The sequence below is a fragment of the Labeo rohita genome, chromosome 14, assembly GCF_022985175.1.
Source record: "Labeo rohita strain BAU-BD-2019 chromosome 14, IGBB_LRoh.1.0, whole genome shotgun sequence".
Lineage (NCBI taxonomy): Eukaryota > Metazoa > Chordata > Actinopteri > Cypriniformes > Cyprinidae > Labeo > Labeo rohita.
In genome coordinates, this window is record NC_066882.1 from 22022526 (window position 1) to 22038660 (window position 16135).

Below are 16135 nucleotides of genomic sequence, written 5' to 3' on the forward strand. Positions count from 1 at the left end.
TATATAATTTGCATACAGGCAAAATTTGTGGAAAAATCCATTTTTTAAGACGTTTTCCACTCTGACTTTGAGCCAATTTTGTAGAATGGCCCATATACTGTATATTCAACGAGAAACATTTATTTAGGCTACAGTAAGTTGGCTATATTTGCGATTACAGCACGGCTTCTTCAGAGTTAACGAACGTTATCGTGTTCGAAGCGAATGTCATAAGAAATATCAGTACGGCGGGAAGATTTTAAAACGAGCGGTTCATTCTTAAATCCGTAGAACTTTACCTTCGCGCTTCAACCTTCGGAAAACGTTCTAAGAACGTTTAGAATTGGTTCTCAGAAAATAACCTAGCTAAGTGTTTCCTGAGATTTCATGATATAACCCCAGTGTGTTTACATTCAAAGATAAGATGAAAGATGAGAGCAGAGCGCTCAACAAAAACACTTCAGATAACCTGAAACAGAAAAAACTGTCAGCTTTCATTTGTCTCTCTGCCAAACAATCCTCTCTCCTCCCCTCCTCTCTCCGTCTCTTCTCTGCTCCTTTTCTTCTCTCATGTTGGCAGGTTCACGTATGACTTGGGAATGGGGAAAGTCCTGATGAGTGCATGTGTCCTCACAGTGGTCTGCAGGAGAGAGGGAACTCCTCACCGTCACCCACTCCCGACGGAACCCCGCGCTAAGGTAAGGTGACGCTCCCTCACGAACTTTACACAGTGTTTTCATGCTGTTTTGTACAGAATTACACCGATTAAATGAATAGTAAACATTTGGAAGTAGGTATTAAGGCGAACAGTTACTCCAAAGTGCCTGCTGCATCGCAAATAATCAAAAAATGAAACAACAATTTCCTTTACATTTGGAACACGGTCAGAAGAAAAAGCTACAAAAGCTGTCTCTGGGGCAGTACCTTTTAAAAAGATACTAATATGTATTATTTGGGTACTAATATGTACCTTTGATAGACTAATACACACCTCTTAGAGGTAAACAAGGTGTACCTTTTGAAAAAGTAGGCCTGTCATCCCACTCTCAGCTTTTGTACCTTTTTTTCTGAGTTAAGATGAATTATTATGAACTTGCTATGTTTTAAATCTTAAGCATACAGAGACATTGTATAATGTGAAAGTCTATTTATTATAGAATTGGTTGATAAAGTAAGGTCTGATTTGAGAAACATCTATTGAAGTCTGTAATATGTCATTTTAATTTAATAAATGAAAGATTTAAATCTGATTTTGGGAGCAACACAATTTTTTATTCCTATATATATATATTATTTGTGTTGTGTCCATCTATACTTGTTAATTTGTAAGATTCATCACCATTTAATGTTTGCAAAAAGAAAAAAGTAATTCTTAAAAATTAATGCACGCAAAAAAAAAAAAAAATGTGGAAGTTGTGCATATTTATGATCAAAATAAATGCAATGTAAAACATAGCACTGTAAAGTGAAACAAATGATTGCAAAGACAGAAGTGACAACAATATATATACCATAATATACGGTAACCATGCATCTACAAAGCAAGTCCTAGAGAGCCCTGGTGTGCATCAAGATCCTGTCAGAGGGCCATAGAACAATTTGTTTATATAGACCTTTGCCAGAAGTTCTGTTTCAATGCCGTCATGTGTTGTCTTCTTACCTCTGTGCCTTCACCCCTCTCCTGTTATGTGTCTGGACTGGGTCAAACCTCCTGAAGCTCAAAGCTGATCTGGAGTCAGTTTCAGGGTGTTTAGACATTTTGTGGCCATTATGTCTCACAGGTTTTTGTGCACGTCAGGGGAAGAGGCTGTGCAGAGACAAGAAGAGCGTATAAACGACTACAGCAATCATCTGATATGGAGGAGATGGAGAAAATGGTGGGTTTGGAAAAACTTCTTTGATAAGGTAAGTAATTAATCTCTGTTTTCTATTACATACACAGCGACCATTGTTACTTAGGCGCTCTTAATAATAAATGAATGTCATTGCAATATCAAACACACTTTTTAAGATGAAGGTTTTACAAAATGAAGTGATACTGTTCAAAATGTGACTTTGTTTTGGAATGGCTTTCAGATCACTTGCTTTTAAGTGATCCTAAATATTTTTGGGGCCACTGTTTGTCAAATAGTCAAAACGCACTCGCATTTCTTCATTTGCCATGCTAACCAGAGATTATTTTATTATTGTGTCTATTTCCCTTGACGTTTTTCTCTTCGCTCCACCTAACCTGATGGACACACGATTATCGCTGTTTCCAAAATATTCGGCCACAGTATGCGGCATCTTGTTTGACGTCATCAGCACCTCGTAGCCATGCGGTACACAACGCTGTTGACCATCCTGGCAGCTGTGCTGCTGTATTTGGTGTTGGGGGCTCTGGTGTTTGGCTGGCTGGAGTCCTCCAGGGAGGAGCGGGCTCACCGTGAACTGCTGACGTCTCGAATGACTTTCCTACAGAATCACAGCTGCGTCACTCCTTACAGTCTGAGAGAGTTTACAGAGGTCAGTTTGAAAATTTTAATGTAAAAAAAAAAAATGGAATTAGAATCAATTACACTAGTTTCACAATTAATTACAAAGAAGTGACAAGCAACACATCAAATGAAGTAGAAGTAGAAAACACCCAAATAGTATTTTTTGTATAACATACTCCAATAATCTTTATTTATTTGTTTAGAACTTTGAAATATAGTTCTTTACAGTGTAAATAACCAATAATTGTCTAGGTAAGAAATTAGAAATTAAAATGTTAATAAAAATAAAGCTAAAATAAAATACTAAACTTAAAAATAGAAATGTCTTGGCATATAACTGAAATAAAATAAGTTTATGTTAAAGTACTAATCAGAATTACCAAAAAAATAAATAAATAAAGCTTAATAGAAAAAACAACACAAATGAAAAAAATGACAAAAGCACATAACAAAAATACTAAAATTAAAAAACTGAAAATATTAATGTAAAACAAACCAAAAAACTAAAAATACTGAGAAAATGGTGGGTTTGGAAAAACTTCTTTGATAAAGTAAATAATTATTCTATATTTTTTCTGTATACACAAGTATACTTGTGTGCTCTTAATAATAAATAAATATTGTTGCAATAGATGATAAAATATCAAACAATAATTAGTTTCACGATTAATTAAAGGAAATGACAAGCACACCAAATTACACATGAAATTATTAAGCAGAAACACTGAAATATTTTTTGTATATTATACTTCAATAATCTTCATTTATTTAAAGCTTTGATTTTATTTTTTTTTTTTACAGTGTATATAACCAATAATTGACTAGGTAGGTAACGCTAATAAGAATTATATAAAAAAAAGTTAATTAAAATAATGCTAAAATAAATTAAATGTCTTGGCAAGTACTTAAATAAAATAAGTTGAAGTACGAAAAATAAAACATAAAAAATTACAATAAAGCTAAGTAGAAATATAATAATAATAATAATAATAATAATAAAAAAGTTAAAAGCACATAACATATTATAGCACTATTTTTATTTTTACTGATTTGTAATGTGCTTTTATCCTTTTTATTCATTTTAATGTGGTTGTTTTATATATTATTTATAGTTATATTTTATTTTAGTTATTACTTACTTTATTTCAGTTACTTAAACATGAATTTATTAAAGACTGAAATAGTATTTGTTTTGTATAACATAGTACAGTAATCTTTATTTATAACTTTGAATATTTATTTATAACTTTGAAAAATAATATTTTACAGTGTATATAACCAATAATTGTCTAGGGAATGCTACTAAAATGCTAAAAAAAAATCAAATGTTAATTAAAATAAAGCTAAAAATAAATCATTAGATGAAAAACTTGAGAAATGTCATGGCAAGTAACTGCAATAAAATAAGTTTATTTGAAGTATTAACTAAAATGACTAAAAACAAAATAAATTAATATATACATAAATAAATAAAATGACAAAAGCACATAAAATTACTAAGACCTAAAAAAACTAAAAATATAAAAAATTTGAAACTAAAAATATAAAACTGGAACTTTAAAATAAAAGGCAAATGAATATTAATATACAGTCATGTGAAAAAGTTAGGATACCCTATTAAATTTCATGGTTTTCTGTGTCAGGACATAATAAAAAATTATCTGGTCCTTGGCAGGTCTTAAAATTTGGAAAACAAATCCTCAGTTAAACATCATCACATGACATATCACACTGTGTCATTATTTATTTAAGAAAAATACAGCCAAGAGGGAAAGGCCATGTGTGACAAAGTTAGGACACCCTATGAGTCGATTGCCTGTAGCAGCAATAACTTGAAGCATTAATTTTCTGTGTGACTTTATCAGTCTCACATAGTTCTGGAGGAATTTGGACCACTCTTCTTTTTAACGTTGCTCCAGTTTATTGAGGTTTGTGGGCATTTGCTTATGCACAGCTCTCACTACAGCATTTGAGTCAGGATGAGCTCTGGACTGGGCTATTGCAACACCTTGATTCTTTTCTTTTCAGCCATTCTGTTGTAGATTTGATGTGCCTGGGATTGTTGTCCTGTTGCATGACCCAATTTTGGCCCAACATTAGATGTCGGACAAATGCCTTCGCATTTGACTCTAGAATACTTTGATATACAGAGGAGTTCATGGCCAACTCAATGACTGTGAGGTGCCCAGGTCCTGTGGCTACAAAACAAGCCCAAAATGATCAGCCCCCCTCCAGCATGCTTGTCTTTTGGTATGAGGTGTTTGTGCTGATATTCTCTTTAGGTTTTCACCAAACTTGGCGCTGTGCATTATGGCCAAACATCTCCACGTCGGTCTCGTCTGTTTAAATGACATTATTCTAGAAGACTTGTGTTTTGTTCAGATGCAATTATGCAGACCTAAACTGTGCTGCATTGATTTTTTTTATATAGAAGATGCTTTCTTCTGCAAAGCCTTCCAAACATGCCATTTTTGTCCCATATTTTTCTAATGGTTTTGTCATGAACTTTATCATTTAACATGTTAACTGAGGCCTGTAGAGTCTGAGGTGTAGTTCTTGGGTTGTCTGCCATTTCTCTGAGCTTTACACAGTCTGATCTTAGGGTGAATTTTCTGGGACGTCCAGGAGAGGTGTCTGTTTTAAATGTTTTCCACTTGTGAATAACCTTCAGATTGTTTGGAAATGGCCCTATTACTCTTTTCAGACTGGTGGCAACAACAGTTGCTTCTCTGAGATGATTGTGTTAACACACACCTGAAGGCTCCAGACCAGGAAACTGCCAAAGCTTATGCTTTTTTAGAGGCGCTCAGACTTGCTGATGATCAGTTAATTAAAGGTATTTAATTATCAGTGCTTGACTGTTATTTACCCTCTTAATTCCAGTGTTAACAGTAAGGGTGTCCTAACTTTGTCACACATGGCTTTTCCATTTTGGCTTTATTTTTGTTCAGTGAATAATGACACTTTAATGAATAATGAAATTTTAAGACCAGCCAAGGACCAGTTTTGTTTTAATGATGTCCTGATACGGAAAACCATGGAATTCAATAGGGTGTCCTAACTTTTTCACATGACTGTATACTACAATAGTATTCAAATACTATAGTAAATTTTAGTTTTACTGATTTTGTAATGTGCTTTTGTCCTTTTTATTAATTTTATTGTTGGTGTATAATATTTGTATTTTATTTTAGTTATTACTTATTTTATTTCAATTATTTAAACATTGAATTATTAAGTAGAAAGACCAAAATATATTTTTTTGTATAACTTACTCCAATAATCTTTATTTATTTACAACTTTGTAAAGTAATACTTTATATTGTGTATAACCAATAATTGTCCAGGTAAAGCTATTAAAAATTATTAAATAAATAAATGTTAACTAAAATAAAGCTAGATGAAAATCTAAAAATAGAAATGTGTTGGCTAATAACTGAAATTTTAAGTTGAAGTTCTAACTAAAATTACTTTTAATTTTAAAAAGCTAAATAGAAATAAAAATATTGAAATGACAAAAGCATATTACTAAAACTTAAAAAAACTGAGAATATAAAAAATTAAAAACAAAAAAATATGAAACTGAAAATATAAAATAAAGGCAAATAACAGTATAGATAAATACATTCAAATACTATAGTAAATTTTAGTTTTACTGATTTGCTTTTGTCCTTTTTTTGTTGTTGTTTGGTATAATTTTTCTATTTTATTTTAGTTATTACTTACTTTATTTTAATTACTTCCCAAGACAACATTTCTGATTTTCATTTTTGTTTTTAAAATATTTAATTTTATTTGAGCTTTATTAGAATGAACATTCTACATGTTAAACATTTTTTATTTAACGAAAATAACAACAGGTATTCTTACACTGCGGCATAAATGATAAATCTGTCATCTTTTCACTTTAGAAAGTGGTTGATGCTATTGAAGCTGGTGTAGATGCCAGAAGCACATCAAATTATACCAGCAGATGGGATCCATCCAATGCTTTCTTCTTCTGTGGTACCATCATAACCACTATCGGTAAGACTTTTTACTTTAGAATTTCATTTATCACTTTTATCATCTTAGGAGCTTGACTTCACATGTTCTCCTCTTCTCTAGGGTTTGGAAACATTTCGCCCAAGACGAAAGGCGGTCAGTTGTTCTGTATATTTTATGCTCTGGTGGGGATCCCCATGTTTGGGATACTGTTAGCAGGGGTCGGAGATCACCTGGGCACCCTGCTGAGGAGAGCGGTGGCAAAGGTAGAGACTCTGTTCTTGGTAAGTGACTTCTCAATATTCAGACCATTAAAAAATCAGATAAAACCGTAAGTGATGACATATTGTATTAACAACCCACTGTAAAGCGCATTTGCAACATGTAAGTGCTGTCATGTTGAAAATAATTTTTTAAAGATTTTCAGCAAGATTTTTTTTTCCTGCTGAACAGCGTAAGGGTGTAAAGCCCACCAGTGTCCGCGTAATCTCCGCTGTCTTCTCCATCCTGATTGGCTGCTTAGTCTTCATCGCTGTGCCGACCATGGTGTTTCAGGAAGTGGAGAGCTGGAGCCTGTTGGAAGCGGTGTACTTTGTCGTGATCACCCTGACCACGGTGGGCTTTGGGGACTATGTGGCAGGTGCACAGATATATAATGTCTACATACAATAATCATTACATTTGATTTGGTTTACTGTGTCATGTGACAGGATGATAATTCTGTTAAGGAACTGAATATTATATTAGGCCTGGAATTGCAGGATGTTTTGTGGACATTGGATCCAGACAGCCATGAAGCTGCAGACATTTACATCATCTAATTATCGTTTTTAAAGCCATAGACACTAACTGTAATAGCTGTAATATTAGACCAGTGCAGGCACTTATCTCTTATATATGAGAATCTTTTAAGATGTTAGTAATTTGTCATTTAACAGACTTTCTTTAGACCTAATAAATGAAGTTTCATCGACTCAATTTTAAATTTAATCATCCTAGTGTTTTCATTTTATTTAATCAATAATCAAATTCCAAACTCAGCCTAGTTAAAGATGTTTCTGTGCTCATCACAGCTGCATTTACTTGATCAAAAATACAGATAAAAATATTTTGTGAAATATTATTGCGATTTAAAATAATAGTTTTTAAATTTTATTATATTTTAAAATGTAATTTATTACTGTAAAAGCTGATTTTTCAGCATCATTACTCCAGTTTTCAGTGTCACATGATCCTTCAGAAATCATTCTAATATGCTGATTTATTATCAATGCTGGAAACAGTTGTGCTGGGACCTATGATAATTTTTAAGGATTCTTTAAAAAGTTAAACAGAACAGCATTTGTTTAAAATAGAAATCTTTTGTAACAATATAAACTACCATTTGAAAGTTTGTGGTCAGTACATTTTTATTCTTTCATGTTTTTAAATAAATTAATACTTTTTCACCAAGGAAACGGATTGTTAAATTGATAAAAAGTGATAGCAAAGATTTCTATTTTGAATAAATGCTGTTCCTTTTTACTTTTTATTCATCAAAGAATCCTGAAAACTATTAAGCAGCACAAATGTTTCCAACAATGATAAAAAAAAGTAATAAATCAGCATATTAGAATGATTTCTAACACTGAAGACTGGAGTAATGGCTGATGAAAATTCAGCGCTGCCTCACAAAAATAAATTATATTTTAAAGTATATTAAAATAGGAAAGCAATATTAGAAATTGCAATAATATTTCACAATAGTACTGTTTTTTTCTGTATTTTTTTAAAGCAGTTCGCCCCCTTAGCTATTATTAATTCACTATAAACCACGGCTTCACAGGGCTTATAGCTTTTATAAAACGGTTATTATAAAAGTAAGTAGTAAGGTTTTAGAGCAAATAAAGTGTAATGATATATTACAGAATAAAAACATTATTCTTCCACCAAACAATGTACAACAGTTTAAAGCAACACACAAATGTAAACAAAGTTGCTTGTTTGTAGAGTAATTTACAACAGCTTGGAACGCGGCTCAACCAATCAGAATCAAGGATCGGAACTATCTGTTTTATAAAAGCAATAAGCCCCAAGAAGCTGTGGTTTACAGTGAATTTATAACAGCTTAAGGGGCGTTGTTAGGCATAATGCGAAGCGGAGTGCCTAAAACCCCCTTAGCTGTTATAAATTCACTGTAAACCACAGCTTCATGGCGCTTATTGCGTTTATAAAACAGTTATTCCATGTAAGTAGTAAGGTTTTACAAAATAAAACATTGCAAATAAAGTGTAAGTGTCCTTAATAAAAATATTATTCTTCCGCCAAACAATGTAGTTCCTCAGAAACTGTTGTTGTTGCATCAGTGTGGTTGCCGAGCAACACACAAATGTAAACAAAGGTGCATGTTTGTAGAGTAATTTACAACAGCTTTGAACGTGGCTCAACCAATCAGAATCAAGGACCGGAAATATCCGTTTTATAATAAAGCAATAAGCCCCAAGAAGCCGTGATTTACAGTGAATTTATAACAGCTTAAGGGGCGTTGTTAGGTACAGTGCGAAGCGGAGCATATTAAAAAACATTACAAATCTTCCAGATCCCAAACTTTTGAACGACAGTGTATATATACAGGGGTTGGACAATGAAAACTGAAACACTGGCCAATATAGTGTTGGAGGTTTCATGGCTATATTTATGCAGCCTGGTGGCCAGTCTTTACTGATCGCACATTCCACCAATAAGAGCAGAGTGTGAAGGTTGACTTTGTGCACCCAATAGCTCAAACATTGTACCCTGAAGGTGGTGCTGTGTATTAGGATGATAATGCACCAATACACACAGCAAGACTGGTGACAAGAGTGATTTGATGAACATGAAAGTAAAGTTAAACATCTCCCATGGCCTGCACAGTCACCAGATCTGAATATTATTGAGCCACTTTGGGGTGTTTTGGAGGAGCGAGTCAGGAAATGTTTTCATACACCAACATCACATAGTGACCTGGCCACTGTTCTGCGAAAGGAATGGCTCAAAATCCTTCTGGCTACTGTGCAGGACTTGTATTTGTCATTCCCAAGATGAAATAATGCTGTATTGGCTGCAAAAGGAGGCCAAACGGCATACTAATTGTGGTCTAAACCCAGGTGTTTCAGTTTCACTGTCCAACCCCTGTAAATACATACATATTTAAAAGAAAAAAATGTATCACTCTTTCCACAAGCAGCACAACTGTTTTTAACATTAATAATAAGAAGAAATGTTTAATGAGCAGCAAATTAGCATATTAAAATGATTTCTGAAGGATCATGTGACATGTGAAGACTGGAGTAATGATGCTGAAAATTACATTAAATATATTAAAATAAAACACAGGTTTTTTATTTTATTTTTTATTTTATTATTTCACAATATTACTGTCTTGTATTTTTGATTGAATAAATCCAGCCTTGCATATGGAACTTCTTTCGAAAACACCAAAAACCGACCCAAAACATTTGAGTGGTAGTGCATATTTTTGTTAGAGCTTAACTTGTATTTAACTCTGAATATTTCTTTAAGTGCTTTACTCATTTGAACAATGGTGTTTGCCCATGGCACAATCTTCAAACCAGCAATCTTCCCGTTATACCAGCCCAGAGCTTTCAACCACCAGGCCACACCACCCCTGTGAACAAACCCTGTGTGATTATCATTCTCTTTTCTCTATTCCAGGGAACAGGAGAGATGGAACGCCCCTGTACAAGCCATTGGTGTGGTTGTGGATAGTGTTTGGTCTGGCGTATTTTGCATCCATCCTCACGATGATTGGGAACTGGCTTAGAGTGCTTTCAAAGAAGACACGTGCAGAGGTGAGGCAGGCAGAAATAATGGCAGCATTAGGCAGCATTAATAATGTTACAAAATGCAGCCTTAATAAACAAGAGACTTGTTCACACAAGTTCACCCAAAAATGAAAATTCCGTCATTAATTACTCATCCTCATGTCGTTCCAAACCCGTAAAACCTTCGTTCATCTTCGGAACACAAATTAAGATATTTTTGATGGAATCCGAGAGCTTTCTGACCCTGCATAGACAGCAATGCAACTACCATGTTAAAGTGCCAGAAAGGTAGTAAAAACATCGTTAATATAGTCCATGTAACTGTAATTTTATGAAGCTACGAGAATAATTTTGTGCACAAAGAAAACAAAAATAATGACTTTATTCAATCATTTTTTCTCTTCTGTGTCAGTCTTTGACATGCAAACTCAAGAGTACCACAACAAGGAATTATTAGGCTGTTATTAACCACCTTCTTACTATTGTATTGAAGAAAAAATCACTTTATGTTTTTTTTTAGATGGAGGAGCTGAGAGCTCATGCAACAGACTGGACTCAGAACATCCAGAACATGTCCATGGACTTCCGTATTCCCGTGCCACTGGATCTCAACGATCCCTTTCAGCTCCAACGCCGACGTAAACGTAAGCGCCACCGCCATCATCGCCACCCAAGACTGAGCACGGCAGCCCTGGCTCATGGGATCTCCCTCGATGCCGATGTTATCCGAGAGAATGGACACCTGATTCTCGGATGGCCTGCATGCAAATACACCCCAGGGTCTGAAGCGCTGTCCCGATCCAGGTCGTTGTGTAGGTTAGATGGGGCGTATGAGGCAAGAACAGGATCGAAGCTGACGGTAGGACCTGCTTCAAGATCGGTTTCAAGGTTAGACCTGAAACCATCATCGAGACCCGGTTCCAGAGCCATTTCCAGGTCCCCTTCTGAATGTGGAACGGCATCGGTCTCTGGATCCGAGACACCTTCGGAATCCTGGTCGGAATATGAATATGATTCAAATTCACGTAACTCACAGGACCTGGAATCTGAAGGGTCTTTCAGATCGCTGCAAAGTCAGAAGGATGTTCCCGTCGTCGTGGTTGACAGCTACAGCCCACCTCATCCCTCCCTTCTGGACTTCTTTGGCGAGAACCTGGCGTACATCGATGAGTCTTCAGATGCTCTTAGCGACCGGGTCAAACCAACAGGACAGAACCGCCAACGCAAAGCCAAGAGGAGGAGCATGAGGAGAGAGATTCCCCACTCACATCCTGTCGAACTACAGAGGGAGATCAGTAATGAACTACAACCTCCATCACACCCTCCAACACCTCCACCTCAAACCTGACAAATAAGCATTGACCAAGGGTTATAAGCTTTCACATCACACTTCGAAGATGTCAAACATGACTGATGCAGACCATTGCAAATATGCATGTAAATTAGAGCTGGGTAACATTTTTTTATTGATTTCTCGATCTTTTCCGAAACTATATTGATTCTTAAAGGACAAGTCCACTTCCAGAACAAAAAATTACAGATAATGTACTCCCAAGATGTTCATCTTTGTTTCTCCACTCGTAAAGAAATTGTTTTTTGAGGAAGACATTTCAGCATTTTTCTCCATATAGTGGTTTTCTGTGGTGCCCCGAGTTTGAACTTCTACAATGCAGTTTAAATGCGGCATCAAACGATCCCAAATGCGGTTGTAAATGATTCCAGCCGACGAAGAAGGGTCTTATCTAGTGAAACGAACGGTTATTTTTATAGAAAAAAACAATTTAAATACTTTTTAATGTCAAATGCTCGTCTTGTCTTGCTCTCCCTGAACTCTGTGTATTCTGGTTCAAGACAGGGTATGTCGAAAAACTCCAATCGTATTTTCTCCCTCAACTTCAAAAATCATTTCAAAATCATCCTACATCGTGACATTGTTTACGTCACGTAACGTCACATTTACCTCAGAAAAAACATATTCGGTAACCGTAAACTCGTTAGTCAGCTAGAAAAATGAAAAAGCCGCCATTTAAATGTTTGATTCAAAAACGAATTGGAATAGAAATATAATGTAATTGTAAAATTAGTATTATTACTTTATTATTATAAAAACTTAATTGTGTAATTTAAGTGTTTGTATGCAAATCAGTTAATTTTAATCTTCAATACTGTACCACCTGACTCTCATGTATATTTTACAGCGTTAGTTGAGAGATTTTTTTTTCTTGAGAAAATTTGCCACCTGATATATATCCAAAATAGATATTGCAAACTTGTGAAGTATAATATAAATTGAATCGAATTGTGAAATCTGTGTCAGTACCCAGCCAAATGTAAATATAGCTTAAATGAATATTTGCACATTGTACAAAAACAATTCATGCCTCCCAGACAAACATACAGTGGCTTTGTTCAGAATAGCATACTACCATTTCTGCGGTATTTACTTGTGTCAAAAGTTTGGGGTAAGATTTGGTGTCCAAGATTTGATTCAAAGTGTCCAGCACTCTTAAAAATAAAGGTGCTTCACGATGCCATAGAAGAATCTTTTTTGTTTAAATGGTTCCATAAAGAACCTTTAACATCTGAAGAACCTTTCAGTTTCACAAAAGGTTCTTTGTGGTGAAAAGATTCTTCAGATTATAAAAAGGTAAGAAAGAGATGATTCTTTAAAGACACTTTGACTGAATGATTCTTCTATGGCATCACTGTGAAGAACCTTGTAAAACACCTTTATTTTTAAGAGTGAAGGCTGTGTTTTTCTTTGATCAAAAATACAGTAAAACAGTAATATTCTGAAATATACAGTTTAGAATGACTTTCTGTTGTAATGCATTTTAAAATGTCATTTATTCCTGTGATGCAAAGCTGAATTTTTAGTATCATTAATCCAGTCTTCAGTGTCACATGATCCTTCAGGAATCATTCTAATATGCTGATTTGCTGCTCAAGAAACATTTCTTATTATCAATGTTATGATAATAAGAATCAATGCAATTTGATCACCTTTACCATGCTTTTCCACATAAATCTAAAGTAACCATACACGGTAAACATCTTTTTTTATTATATATATATATATATATATTTTAATTTAAATGATTTTTGCAAATGCAAAATGACGATTTTTAATAAAACATGCTTCGTGAAGTCATGCATTAACAGCATTACCAGGATATGCTTTAAATTTTAATATTTATTCTATTTTGAACATAGCAATTGTGAGAACATTTTAGCAACATGATTATTCAGCAAACCAGGTGTTTTAATGTTTAATTTGTCACTGCTATTGCTATTGCTTATAGTATTTAATAGCATTCACAGTAAATGATGTCAGTGTAATAGGTTGTGTTCTGCTTTGTAACCACAAGAAAAACTACGAACAAGTAAATGTTATGTTTTTAGGAGTGATACTTTACCGTTTATATTTTGCGTGAAGTACTTTGAGCAAACAGGAGACATTTTTGTTGTAAGATGTACATTGTTTATTGAAATGTCATTTTATTTGTGTGCCAAATTGGTTAAAATCTTCTTGTCATTTCAAGACAAAGGATATCTAAAATACCTTGAAAAAAAAATGGCAAGCCTATTATTACGAATTTCTGCATGAGCAGAGTGCATGGCTACTTTTGAAGGTCCATCCATGGAAATTTGTTTTTGGTTGAAGGCTGTAGTTACAGAATCGGCCAGTAGGGGCTAACCAGCTCCATATTATCAAGGTTTATACTGGTTAACACAAACCCATTAGTAGGCGCCCTCTTGTGTTTATCCGAACTGGGCAAATCAAAGTTGTATCCTGTGATGAAAATGCTTAAAAGAGCATAAATCAGTCGGATGTTTGTACAAATGTTATATTTGCCCTGCAGCTTGCGGCTTACACACACACACAGAGATCCGTTCTGAACACACTGCTTCCTTATTCACTCAAACACATTTTACAGCATGTACACAAACAGAATGTTTACAGAAAAGAAGCAGTTTCGATTGCGAATTTGCACAGCAGGATCTAGATGAGCTTTTAAATGCCCTTGGTGTGGGAAGACGAGGCGAATGAGAGAGGGAAGCGAGTATGTCCCAGCGTGAGACAGATCCAGGAATGGCTTTTGTAAGGCCCTGGCTGTGGGGATAAATGCCGGTTGCAGAGTGAAGGGGGTATTTAGAGGGAAGAGGACAAACACATGGTGGCGGTTTACAGAGGAGCTTTTCCGCAGGGCTTCCAAAGCACCCTTAAATTCTACCTCTGCACTTCAGCCCCACCTAACACGACTTCTTCACCCAGAATACTGATGCCTCGAACCGGAAGCCGTTTCGTAACCTGCTGTCTGTGCGTGACTGTAATCGATTTCTGAGGGAAAAATGTTTAGCGATGTCGTGCTTCAGAAGCGGCCGGTGACGCACCTGGTCTTGGACGTGTTTGTCTCGGAAAACACGAGAAGCAGTGTAGTGTTAATGGAAATAAGTATTCAACTGTGTAATTATGTAAATTATAATGGGGATAAAAACAGTTTGTGAATAAAACCTCTTGTGCAGAGTAAGATAATCATGGAATGAATTAAATACGGGGTTAGGAACCTAAATTGAAACCTGTCAAAACTCCCAAACAGTTCAAACCAAGTTGGAAAAATGAATAACAAACATCAGTATATTTATAAAGAGCAGAACTGAATGTTGAAAGTTCACTCCAGGCAGTAAAAGACGTCTATCGAGACAGAAACACAAACCATAACATGGTGTCATCGAACAATATATAAGACGTATTAAGTACAGTATTAAGGTCAGATTATCTCATAGAGGTAACTGGCCAGAAAAGTCTTCTAGTACACTTACTCTATACTTTCCACTTATTACAGTGCAACTATAACTAATAACAGTTGTTGCTTTTAGATATTTTGGCAGAGAAATTTCTACTAATTGCGTTCTCAAATATCTGTTTTGTCTTGGGAGTTGATGTAAAAACAGGATGCAAGACATGTTCAAGTAACCTCTAAAAAGCCCAGCGCATCCAAAACTTGACATCAGATCATATATTCCATTTGTTCCTTTTCAGTGTGGTTGGAGATATCTGAAGTGAAAGAATACAAAATCCTTGGCAACCTTGGCAGGGTGCTGGTTTGTATCTAGAGGAACGTTCTGGAATGATACGGATTACTGTATGTGACGGTGCAAAAGGGGAAATCAAAGTTTATGCTTTCAAACAGTGAGCGAGACCACAACATTCTACTTTTGAAGGGTCAATATCATGTTCTTGATTAGCTAAAAACCACATTTACATAGGCCGCGGCTAGAAAAGTCAAAACAAATGAAATTTCCACCGTCAACAGTTATGAGTCGAAAACAAAATCTAACTATGAAGTTGTCTAAGATGACATCAGGTCATTTCTTAACCACTTAATTGGTGTTTCCATGCTACGGTTTACATTTAAAAACCTGATTCATTTTTGGCTGGAGCTCACATCCACAGTTTTGCTTCTGGGCATTATGGGTCGAACATTTCAATAACACTAACCTCTGTTTGTGTCGTGAGATGTCAGTAACCCAATACACCCTAAATGACATAATGCTTTAATTCAAATCAGTTATAGCTTTTCTAAATGCTTGCTCTGTTCTTTTTTTTCTCGTTGGCAAGTGCAGTAATCTTTGGCACATTCCACAAACACACTGTCATACTTTGCTAAAAGCATGAGATGCACAAATCATCATGAGATGCACAAATAACCTAGCATAAGTTTGCATAGGCTGGCATCCTGAGCTGACATTAAAATAAGGTCAAATCAGGTCCTAATTTGTGCCATATCTGTGGAAAGCTATTTTACATTAGCTTTATATATCATGCAAGTATGAAGCAATATTCACCGTCCTCTCTCGCCTCTAAAAATATATAAACAAACTATAAAT

The 16135-nt window shown here is 35.0% G+C and overlaps 1 protein-coding gene across 2 annotated transcripts; it reads left to right on the plus strand.

Annotated features, from left to right (window-relative positions):
* Positions 1–580: 580 nt before the first annotated feature.
* On the plus strand, positions 581–13798 carry kcnk4a (potassium channel, subfamily K, member 4a). 2 transcript variants are annotated; one of them, XM_051127424.1, is made up of 8 exons: positions 581–677; positions 1761–1884; positions 2256–2484; positions 6368–6482; positions 6564–6724; positions 6894–7080; positions 10134–10270; positions 10764–13798. In XM_051127424.1, exons 3-8 carry the CDS (start codon positions 2296–2298, stop codon positions 11589–11591), a joined length of 1617 nt encoding a protein of 538 aa, XP_050983381.1. In that variant the 5' UTR covers positions 581–677; positions 1761–1884; positions 2256–2295; the 3' UTR covers positions 11592–13798. The 2 variants fall into 2 exon arrangements, with proteins under 2 accessions (XP_050983381.1, XP_050983380.1); XM_051127423.1 differs by having other exon boundaries at positions 589–677; positions 1778–1884.
* Positions 13799–16135: the final 2337 nt, after the last annotated feature.

Bases quoted from the DNA above. Each gene is read 5' to 3' on its own strand.
- kcnk4a (XM_051127424.1), top strand. From the start codon at position 2,296: ATGCGGTACACAACGCTGTTGACCATCCTGGCAGCTGTGCTGCTGTAT. The intron at 6,725-6,893 runs GTAAGTGACTTC...CCTGCTGAACAG, and splicing joins AGGTAGAGACTCTGTTCTTG to CGTAAGGGTGTAAAGCCCAC. The intron at 7,081-10,133 runs GTGCACAGATAT...TCTCTATTCCAG, and splicing joins CTTTGGGGACTATGTGGCAG to GGAACAGGAGAGATGGAACG.